The 11,642-nt window shown below is 49.6% G+C and overlaps 1 protein-coding gene across 1 annotated transcript; it reads right to left on the bottom strand.

Annotated features, from left to right (window-relative positions):
- Window positions 1-665: 665 nt before the first annotated feature.
- On the bottom strand, window positions 666-11,360 carry LOC122370495 (radial spoke head 14 homolog). Its single transcript, XM_043346148.1, has 4 exons — window positions 10,995-11,360; window positions 7,438-7,628; window positions 3,214-3,360; window positions 666-1,512 (listed from the first exon to the last, which is right to left on the bottom strand). Exons 1-4 carry the CDS (start codon window positions 11,191-11,193, stop codon window positions 1,024-1,026), a joined length of 1,026 nt encoding a protein of 341 aa, XP_043202083.1. The 5' UTR covers window positions 11,194-11,360; the 3' UTR covers window positions 666-1,023.
- Between the last annotated feature and the right edge of the window lie 282 nt (window positions 11,361-11,642).

The following is an 11,642-nucleotide window of genomic DNA, read 5'->3' as shown; positions in this document are numbered from 1 at the left end:
GCCTAACGATACCTGACACGAGGATTACCAGTTTGCAGCAGATCTGGTAGCATCTGGCAGCTGATCAACTCACCTGAAATGAAAGAAAAGTCTGGCGTCAGTACGGCGCAACAGGTGGTGTGACGGAGCGCGGGGCGAGGTCAGAATTTTGGCGGACGAGACGGTGAAATGTTGGAGTGTGTCTGCAGAGGTTTGGTGGTGAAGAAAGTCAGGTGTGGGAGCTACAACCGTTGGCGATGGATGCACAAGGCTGACATTGAACAATGCGTATCTAAAAATAAACACACATGTGCCCTCAAATACAAAAATGATAAAACACAAATACGATCGCGTTGGCTCGATGAGAACTTTGTGGTACCTACAATTATAAAAAGTGGGAATCAAAGTTATGAAGAAAGATGTGTCTGTTGGCATCTGCAGATGGTGCACTTCACGTAGTGAAAACTAAAAAAGTACCGATGGTAGTGTTCCATGGCCGTAAAATGAGTGCATTGAAAGGGTAGCAGTTCGTGAGTTACGAGTATGATGAATGCATTACTCTGTCACAAGTCATCATTACGCTCACGAAAGCAAGGTTTGGGATTCATACTCATCATATAATGTCTTTCATCTTAGCGACATCTGTTCGATCATTTCCACGGTCCGGTCCTCAAGAAAGCAGCACGTCTGTTGGGGAATATAGAAGATATATATTTGTATAACCATCGTCAGCCTTATTTGGGTTTCAACAGATAAAAAAGCTGCAAAAGAGTCAACAGTTACAGACCATACAAAGACAGACGATTTACGAGACAGAAAACGTTGGTGATACATTATTTACCGGCTTTATGTGTCCAATAAACGACAATAATTTACAATACCTACACTTATTCTGCAATGTTTTGTTTTCCTTGTAAACACACATAAAAATATACGAAGCTATTAACTTCGCGTAATCGTCACTATGACGTCCATCATCTCCTTCCACAGACATCCGCTCATACCTCACCACTCTACCACCTCCCACGACTTCCACACCTCCTTTCACGGAACCCACATCACCTCTTCCATCGCCCTTTTCGCACACACTCTCACCCCCTCCTCCTCACTCCTCATCGCGTCTTCAAACACCTCGACATGTTCCCTCAACTTGTTCCTCGCCTCCGGGTGTGCCGCCAGCACCGCCAGCGCCTGGATAGCCAGCATCTGAGCAGCAGGGACCGCAAACTCTACAGCAAGATCGAGTAAATGTCGTAATGTTGGCAGCGTCACTGCTAGCTTCTTGGCAGGTGTGGTGACTAAGACACTACCCAGCGCAGCAGCGGCTTGGGTGCGTACAGCTGGATCCCAGTCCTTCAACAACGTCACCAGCAGGGGGATGGAACCAAGGACTGTGGCTTCATTTTTTCCTTGTGTGGGACGACAGAGGTTGTGCAGGCAGCTGGCTGCGCAGGCGCGGATGGAGGAGATTTCTGAACGGAGCAGTTTGTTCATCGTGCGAACTGCGCCGAGAAGAAGGCCGCGCTTCGGGTCCTGTCGGAAAAGAGGAGATTGAAAGAGGTAAGGATACTGGATAAGCGAGGGGGAGATGACGAAGCGTCTATGGGAGAAATATGATGCGGGTACGGGATATGATGGGGAAAGTTTTGAAAGATTTTTGAAAGGAATATGATGGGAATGTTTGGGAAGAGAGATGATGATAGGTCAGGGGCCTTGAGCTCTGCTCTGGGTTGCCGAGAAGCGAAAAATACGGGAGAAAGAAGGGATAAATTTCTACCATCTTCATACCCTATCGAGAAGATGGTAGGCGAAGCAGCCTGACGACAAGTAGAGAGGGAACTCAGCTTGGAATAATTATGGGTAGGCTAACGGCGAAATAATTATCGCAATAGCTCTCACTCTGGCCCCAACCCAGCCAGACAGTGTGTCTCAGCCCAGAGTCATCCAGCTGGATGGAACCGCCACCACATTTTAAGTCACCGGTATTTCCATTTCATCTTCCAGAAATCACATATCAAGCCCTCGGATAACACAGCCATGAGCTAAGACAACACCAGGTGTTCAAGGCGAGCAGGAAACACCATGTTGGACCCGCCCCCTCTCCAATACAATCATACTTCTGGAATGCTCTCGCGTCTAGCCGGGAGGGAGATCGTATCCCACTAACCCTGAAGGAATGCCTGCCGGAATTCGCCAGACACGTGACCTTACAATGCACGGAGCTTGGCAGATTGTTGGCAGTGTTATTGATACGACATTGACATAAAATTGGCAGAGCATTATCTTTTGACACGCCATTGGCACCGCTATTTGAAGCAATCGCGGCTATTTGAAGCAATCCTTACCGCCAATAGTCATGGACTGTGACAGAGAGAAGTTGTTGGTTCACTGAAAGAGTTTTTAGTTATTTTTCTTTTAAGGTTCAGCTTATGAGAACTCTGCAGTCAAGCTATGAATCTTTCTTTATCCACCAGCACTCTATCTAAGTCCTAACCACGTCCCCCAGCCCCCCTCTCTCTCTCTCCCCCTCCCACGCCCCTCCCCTCCCACTTCCCCTCCCTCTTCTCCTTGATGAAGCTGTTTCGCCGTGACATTTCGGCAAAGGTCACGGCCTGGACAGCTGAGAAGTTTCCCAGACCCGTCTGGCTGTACGCTGTGGTGATTATTGTCTCATCCGTCAGCCGCCCGGCAAACCACATTAAATCGGCGACATATTATCAGCGTGGAGGGAATTGAAGATATCAGAGGACGATGTAATGTTTAAAGGAAAGTTTAATAGAATGCTTATTTGTTCCTTTAGAACATTTATTCTATGGACGGAGTGAACTAGTGAAACTGACTTACTTGCTGGCTTGCTTTTGTTATCAGTGTAACATTTCGCCTTTCTCTTTCAGCAGAGAACCTATTCACGGGACAGCCTACACCACGTTTGGGACGATCAATGCTTCGTGTAACTGGATAGCGGATCACGAACGTCTGGCTCATTGAGTAGATCGTTTATTCGTAGATTTCGCTCACAAAGACATAACCTCCTCTCCCTCGCTCGAGAAGACTCGCCCATTTACAGTGCATCTGCCGTCTGTCCTCCCTCGCGAGGACTCCTATCACCTCCCGCTCGCTCGTGATTACCTACCCTTTCACTGAATATACCCTGACCTACCCTCACCTCTTCTCGTTAGCTCACAACGATCCATCCATTCGTGAGGTGTCTTCCTTTCTCGCGCTCACCCCTACCTCTTTGAGGAGCGGCTGTAGAGACCGTAGACAGAGCAGCACTATCTCCGGTAGTTCGCAGACCACCCTCTGGAGAAGGAGAGGTGTGAGGTTCACCTCCAGACCGGCGCTGACTCCTTCCGGAGTCCTCAGGAGCGACACGACCACCTGAGGGGTGAGGATGGGATGGAGTGGGAATGCCAGGTGGAATGGTGGAGGAAATGGGATAGAATGGGGATGGAATGGTAGTGTGAATGAGGTGATTTTTCAGCAGCCAGGCAGGCATCTAGTGATGGATGTGTGAATGCAATGGAATACAGGTGAAAATGAAATGGGCATGTAAATAAATATATGCGAACTTCCATGAGTCTTCGATTGGATACAGGAAGGTGCGCTTTTACTTATTTTGAACAAATCATGTTTTTGGAGTTCAAATATGTGCATGAAACTCCTCCTGGATATAATTAAAGTGGGCAGTAGCACGACTAAACACAAAACTCCGTCATTCTTTTGTTTCTAGCACAGCATCGCCCACTTTCCCGTTTACACTTCGGCAAACATCTCTTCATTAACCGATGCCTGATTGGGGATAACCCCACCTCTCGCTTCCCACGCAAATCTTCCCTCTCTCAGCATACTCATCACAGCAATTACAAACAAGAATCGTTTTCCAAACCACCTGTCAAGACCGTCACTGACACAACCGCTAAGTGGTCCCCCGTATTCATCATCCATCACCAAATCCCATCACTGTATCACCAAATCACTTCACCTGTCGTCAGCTCTGGAAGTCAGGCCACTTCGCTTTGAGGTAAACCCAACGGGAATACATAAAGGGCACCTTGCGCTTAGATAAACCATCCTTGAAAGTCTTCAACTACGGTAAACTAAGACGCGATAGCCTGAGGGCACCCTCGCGAGGAGTAAACGAAGCAGAAACTGCCAGTCATGGTAGCAGAAGTGCCTGTGAAATAAAGCCTCGTGGGCGGTATTTGTGGTTTGGCATAATCTGATGTCGGGTATTTTAGTAGGGGGATTTTCAGGCAGTGTTATCTTGCGGTTGATGGTTTGTTGTGTTGAGATTGTGTCTTCTTCGGAGGCGTCAGCTCAGCTACAATGGCGATGAAAAGCATAGATTTAGCATGGGAGTCCCTGGCTATAAATTTCGACGAAATCCTTGGCTAGTTCGTGTATCTTCATCACAAAAACTCACAAACAAAACGTATCATTATCACGTCGCCTCCTCACATCCTAACAATAACACACGCCCACATGCCTCGCGGACAACAAAACCCAGCGGCTGTCGCCGCACATATCAAACGCCTTTCTTCAATGACATCATCAGATATGTGAGGACGCCACGGGAGGCTAGCGGTGACTGCTCCAAGATGGCGGCGTGATGAAACACCAGACGGCGGCGCTGGCTTTAGGTCGTGACCAGCTATCAACGGTCGTGCCCCGCGAGTCGCGAGGTCCCATCAGAAATGACCTCATCCCGCCTGGGGTACGTTGGTAATCCGAGAATTATGAGCGGTCGTGTGGAAAGTGATAGGCGATGACATATTATGTAGGTATTGCAGACGCCGCAGACGCAACCTTGACTATGTGGGTGGCATCACTGGCGGTCGCAGCCGCTCGCAAAAGGGGGGGGGCCAAAGTCACACTCGCGGGACATAACATTTATCAGTCACCGGGGGGGGGGGGGTGATCGGCTAATTTTTTACGTCCACGAGGCGCCGCGCAGTTGGCATTACTTATGCTTCATCCACCTCATTCTTGCGTGAAATCTTTAAGCTCAATTTAAGGCAAAAGCACCAGTTCCATTTCCCGTCCCACGGTGTTTCCAGTTTCCACCGGTCGGGCCACTGCACCATGGCGACGGATCGGTGTAGCATATACTGGAAGGTCGGGCACGCGGATTCATGACCTTACCACAATAAAACAATTCGGAAAAGTACGGATACCTCTTGCTTTGAACAAGCATGTGAAACCCAGAGATCATTTTCAGACTATGACATTTACCCATATAGTTGTTTGGCGGCGGGAGAGAATAGGTACACCGACCTCTGGAGACCCCCGGCCCCACAGGTTCCTGGTTTTCAAAATTGGCATCTGAGGGCCGCGCACGACTCGCGCGGGGCCTCGCAACGGCTCTATTGGGGCTCGAACGGAGTCGGGAAGACGTAGATTGTGCTACCGAGGTGTGACTCGTATGAACGAACTTGGAGTAGAACCAGGGACATTGTCGTACCGGGCGAACATCCGAAAGGTGCTGCTGTCTAAGCAACAGACATGAGCAATAGCATGGTGGGTGCGTGTGTGGGAATTATGCGTGCTGCACACTGTTCCTCGTTTTGTATCACACTATCATGACGTGGACATGTGAAAAGCCTCACTATTGAGAGGACCTTGTCTGAATATATCTGTAATCTGTAATCTGTAATCAGTAATCACTCAACCTGCCTTATAGTCCTACTGCTAAAAAGACTGGCCCTGAGCCCTAAGGACTTCATCAGTCTCTGCCAGCCCCAGGACCCACACCGGCTCATGGGGTCCCGACGTCGAAATATGAGGGAATCTGCGCGGGACCATCAGGACGTAAAGTAATCTCGATCAGGACCAACGTACGGCTGTGCAGGAGTCTGCGTGAGCCCTGTGATCTTCAGAAGCCCACCCATGTATATTTTCACTTAGAGGCCAGTTTAGGGCCCTCAGAGACCAGTACAGGGCCTGCAAACTGCAAAGGCTAGTAGTTTGAGACCATCAGCGACCGAGTTGGGCTCTCGGAGGCTTATGTGGGTCCTACTCATTACAGGCCAACATGGGGCCCTCAGAGGTCAGCGTGGGGCCCTAAAAGACCGGAATGAGCCGTCGTTGGAACCCAGAGGCCAGCAGAGGGCCCTCAAAGGCCAAGATGAGCCCTCCTCAGAGGCCAATGCAGGCCCTTAGAGGCCAGCATCGGGTCTTCAGCAGCCAATGCGGGGCCCTCATTGGCACCTAAATGTTCGTCTTGGGACACCAGAGACAGCAATAAGGCCACTAGAGACCAGTGTGAGACCCTCAGACGCCGGTTGGGGCCCCTGAGGCCGGTAAGGGGTCCTCATAGGTCAGATGTGGAGCCTCAGAGGTCGATGTGGGCTCTTAGCGGTCAACGTGGGCGCTTGACCGCCACTGAAGTTCCCTCAGAGGTCAGTGTTGGACGCTCAAAGACCGGTGTGGGCGTGTTTTTTTTTAGCCTCGTGACGATCGAATCAGGGCCAGGGTCCCATACACCTATGGGAGCCCATCGGTTGCTTGAGGGGGGGGCAAATGATATGATGGCCCCCTTTATGTGCCTTGGGAGGGCATGGCCCTGATGCCCCCCGCGACCGCCACTGTGTACACATTACATACAGGCCTCCGAAATTACATAGGTACTAGCTAATGCAAACTCTATGCAGGCCCCGGAGATCCCACGCTAATCCTTAAGAAACCAAGCCGGCATACGGCGTCACCACCGGGCTTCTGAGGTGCACAGCACCAACCCATGAGGTCTTACTTTAGTGTCTTAGAGCCACGCTCCTTTGGCAGGGCCCACCCGCCACTGCCGAAGAGGTCTCATGCCAGCCATTGCTGGGCCTACGAGAGCCTCAAGTAAACCCACGCTGATATTCCATGTAAGATGCGGCCATACTCGTGAACCGGTGCCAGCGACGCTGACCGCCAAATTGACAGAATACGAAACTGAGGCCACTCATGAGTGAAATTTACGTCCTTTGATAGCGCAAGAAAGAAAATGAAACATACAAAAAGCTTTTCTAGGACTTTTGTTCGATCTGAAAGGTGGGGCCAAAAGATAGTATGGCCCCACCTTTCAGCCCCAAAGGGGGGGCCATGGCCCCCGTGGCCCCCCCCCCCTGGGACCGCCAGTGGGTGGCATTCAAAATGGGAATAAAAGGAATTATGTGATAACTAAATGGGCGTCCCATTTTATAATAGTGGTTCCTTGCATATTTTTCTTTTTGCATCTGTTTTATTTTTTGACCCACCTGAAACTACAAATCGGCAAAGTTAACGATTCCAGCTCACAAGTACCCAAAATGAATTAAAGATGAATATTTATCAACAAAAACTCATGTCTGTAATAACGTAATAAATAGGTGTCCTAGACTTGATTTGGGCCCTGAGACAAAAAAAAAAAACGAAAAGCATTGTACCCATGGAGCTACCTTGCACAACACCTCACCTTCCTCACACGTGCCTAACCTGATGGACATTCCTCCGCACCAGAGGCACCCCATCAGTAAACCTCCAGCTCAGATGTGTCAACACATCATTCTTCAGCAGGTCCTCCCGTCCTATAGCATGTCCAGAGATCACCCCGAGACACAGGGCGGCCTTCTGGCGCACCGTGGCATCGGTGTGCTCCAGTTGCCGGCAGAGCGCTGGGACGAGGTCTGAGGAGAGGAGAGAGAGGAGGAGGGGAGGTTAGGAGAGGATGGGGTGGTTGAGGTCAGGTAGAAAAGTTGCTTCAGAAGCTGCAGTTAGAGGAATGTAGGCACAGTTAAAGGTATACAATACATGAATAAGGGAATTAAAGTCAAATAAAGGCAGGGTCGAGAGAGGTGTCAAATGAACGTCAGAGAAAGTAAGTGCGAATAGAGGTGGACAAATACAGAAATAAAGTTAAGGACAGTTAAGGACAAATAAGAAGGTGCTGGTAGGTTGCAAGGAGACGTTTCAGACGAAACATGAGCCCATAACAAAACCCTAAGCGTAAATAATGTTACGGATAGACTAAAATGCTTCTTCACACAATAAAAACTTTCATCGTCTATCGCTAGCCCACCAGCCAAGCCTCGATGCCTCAACCGCCTTCAAATCGGCTCACAGACCCAAATGAACCTCTTTTCGGTATCATCATTACAATAAATCACGATGCAATCGGCCCTAAGCCCCTCATCAATTCACTACAAACACTCAGTTCTCGGCACGAGCGGCATCGCCCGGCGGAGTCGCAGCAATGAGGGTCAAATCGTGCCTCCGTGGAGAGGCCGGGATCCGGCCGGGATCCGGCCCCAGACAGGAATATAATGGTAAGGATGGTTAATGTTCGGCTCGTGACCTGACCTGAACATGGAACCTGGTGACGGTCAGCGAGAGAGCACGGCGCCATCCGTCAACAAGGCATCATCCGTCAATAAACGAGCAATCGTGAGTTAGCGGACGGCAGAGCTTTGAGATATGGCGGAGTGGTACGGATGGTTACGGAATCATCCGAGAAATGTCCGGCTGCATTTGGGTAATATTGTATAATTTCATTACCTAAAATGTTGTCTCTTATTCAAATGTTTATTTAATTTGCTTGTCATTTCTCTCTCTCCTCTCTCTCTCTCTCTCTCTCTCTCTCTCTCTCTCTCTCTCTCTCTCTCTCTCTCTCTCTCACACACTCTCTCTCTCCCTCTCTCTCTCTCTCTATCTCTTTTTCTCTCTAGCTCCTTCCTTTCCTCCGAAAACATCCGCTTCAGTTCTGTCCATCCATTCAGCACCTCTTTGACCACTCTTGTACAATTTATCCATGAAATCGTATCTTTACCGTGCCTCGGGTGGAAAATTCACAAGGCACTGACGTCGCCATCACTGCAACACATACCACACACAGTATAGAACGCTACATACGCGCTGCAAAAACTCGACAAGATTCGGTGAAGGCCGTTTGCAAGACGCCTCTTTTGGCAATATCCCTTTTAGGTACCGGTCTGCCCGGTCCGTCTAGTGAAGGGCGGGTAGGCGTGTCTGGTAGTGTTCTAACACGGCCTTCGTCAAGGAAGATCTTCAAGACGACCTTAGCATTGGAAGGGGTGTGGCCTTGACATCAGCGTGGCATAGTGATGACCTCGTCTGCTTACTATTTAGGAGTCTCTCTCGACTCTCCAGCTTGTCTGTGGATTTTCCAGCTCGTCTTTTATAGCTTCAAAAGTTCAACCTGAGGCCTCTTGCACCAAAATCCTCTTGCACCAATGCTCGGATTATTTTGCATCGTATGCCCAGTCCGATTCTCAAATGTAACAATTTGCGTGCAAAATTTAGCAAGCACATGTAGGATTATGTATTGGGCCATTGCAAACAAATTTACCCCCGTTAGATTAGCTTATTCTGAAACCGGTTTTTCGATTTTACCTAGCTAGGTAGTTTGGTGCAAGAGGCCTCTGGTCATTCGTCCAGGCTGAAGTTTTAACCCTTCAACTACGTTTTTTGACCCTTCAGCGCGTTTCTCTGGGTGACGCAAACACGTATTTCCTTTAGGCTCTTCTGCGTGCGACTTTTTTAAACGGTAGTTTTACGGACTCGTCAACTTTTCCATATCCTCTAGCCTGTCTTAATACCCTCCAGCTCGTACCTGTACTCTCCTGATCGTCTCAATACCTTCCCCAGCTTCTAACTGCACCCCTAAGCTTTAGTTTGTATCCTGCACCATCTAGCTCGTCCTTGTACCCCTCTGGAGCTCGTCCTATACTCATCTCTATACCCCAATGAAGCCACTCCCTGTACCCACTCTCAGCTAGTCTCTCTGCCCCCTCCAGCCTGTCCTCTACTCATCTCTATACTCCAATGAGGCCACTCCCTATACCCACTCTCAGCTAGTCTCTCTACCCCCCCCCCCCCTCCCCAGCTCGTCTCAGGACCTTCTAGATCCGGGTCACGTTCCAGGAATACATTCCGCGCCCGATAGACCCTGGAATACATTCCGCCGTCCGATAGGCGCTACAAGTGCGTCCCGTTATGGGGCACGGCAACACAGGTAGCAACTGACTCCGCTCGTCAGAGAGACGGGTTTACCCGGGCTAACCACCAGCACCTCAGCGGCCTGACAATGTGGTCACTGATGAAGGTAGCAACTGCGGCTCCCCTGAAGACTGCTTAGCTTGTTTGCAATGGGCAACTCAGCCGCCTGTGTCAATGTGGTAACTGACGAAGGTACTGCCCCGAAACGGACCAGCTGCCTCCCGGTCTGCCAAAGGTATCCCAGCAGCCTGTCATTGTGCTAACTGACGAAGGACTGTTCCGAGACGGGCTGACGACTTAGGCATTGATGCTGGTCTTGGGAGCTTGCTTTTGACATAAATCTAATAACCAGTAATAATTCGCATTTCAAAGCCTGTATCACAGCAGCCGCCACGTATGTAGCTCTCCGCAAGAGTAAAATCAGAAGCCAGCTGGATACGCTTCAACACTCTTGCACACACAGCCCACACGACATACATACATGCCAGCCCACCCCCAGCCCACTCAAGGCGGATGGCATTACTCAACAATGTGGGTGCGTCGCCCGCGCGAGCCATCTCAGATCTCCCACCTGGCACACGTCTGGGTGGCCAGCACCGCCACCCGATGGTCAATTCTTGTCACTAATGGGGGTGACAAGGGGCTGGAGTCACGACCGGGACTAGAGTCATGACCTGGACCGAGTCACGACCCGGACGGAGTCCGACTTGATGGGGAGATAGGAGGTGATATGGGGGAGAGATTGACATGGGTTAGGGATGTGGTTTGACCGCAAAGTGAGGTAGGGGATGACCTCTGTTATCCCCTAAAGAGTGCCGGGAGATGAGAGAAGACTGAAAGGAAAATTATGAGCGTGAGGGATGAAGTAACTTTTATTAGAAACAAAGCTTAAGCCATACCGCATTGCCCGAACATTCCCGGTAAACGTCCCTTGACAAACCCTTTAGCAGACTGCTAGGTGAGCTTTAAACATACCTATTTTAGAAAAGCAAGATGAACTGGTATTTGCCAAAAATAATCATAATAACAACACGCACCTGTTGCCAGGCACGCCGTGATCTGTTCAGGATCATGCAGGAAGTCACAAAGCGTGAAGAGCGTCCTCTGCTTCTCATGAACATCCCCGGTGTTCAGCCATCTTGTAAGTAGCTCCGGGGCCCACCGTCCAAAGGGCACGGGAGCCCGCGTCGGGTCGTGGGTAATGGGGTATTCTTCGGTGATCTGAGCGGTTGCCATGGAGATTCGCGGAAAGAAGCAAAGCTATGATTAGTCGACAGATTTAAAACAGGAATTTATGTTCGAAAGTGGAAGGTCATGGTCATGGTGGAAGGTTTACGTTATGTGGAGAAGAGTAAAAAGAAGTTTCTCGCATTTGAGTTCGATTGTGTGGCCAATGCGTCATTTTTGTCGAAACTTCTGCACATCAAACGTGCCTTTCTGCTATCGAAATCCTTCTCGGTGAAGAAATGCTTTCATCGGATAACGATAATCCAATGAGTTGTTCACATAAACGGACTGCGGTTCTTGGTATTTGTAACGCACAACAAACCGATACTGAGAAACCCGACCACAATGTTCCCTCGTCAGCGATGAGTCAAAATGATCAGAATGACCCCAGACCGAAAACAATGGACGAAATGGGAAAATTAACGAGCGATGATGACAAAGGAATCGAATCGAATCAG

Source organism: Amphibalanus amphitrite, unplaced genomic scaffold (assembly GCF_019059575.1).
Source record: "Amphibalanus amphitrite isolate SeventyFive unplaced genomic scaffold, NRLGWU_Aamphi_draft 001137F_arrow, whole genome shotgun sequence".
Classification (NCBI taxonomy): Eukaryota; Metazoa; Arthropoda; class Thecostraca; order Balanomorpha; family Balanidae; genus Amphibalanus; species Amphibalanus amphitrite.
This window is presented reverse-complemented; position numbering and strand designations above follow the sequence as displayed.

Bases quoted from the DNA above. Each gene is read 5' to 3' on its own strand.
- LOC122370495 (XM_043346148.1), bottom strand. From the start codon at position 11,193: ATGGCAACCGCTCAGATCACCGAAGAATACCCCATTACCCACGACCCG. The intron at 7,629-10,994 runs GTGCGTGTTGTT...TCCTCTCCTCAG, and splicing joins CACGGCGTGCCTGGCAACAG to ACCTCGTCCCAGCGCTCTGC. The intron at 3,361-7,437 runs GTTAGGCACGTG...CTCACCCCTCAG, and splicing joins TGCGGAGGAATGTCCATCAG to GTGGTCGTGTCGCTCCTGAG.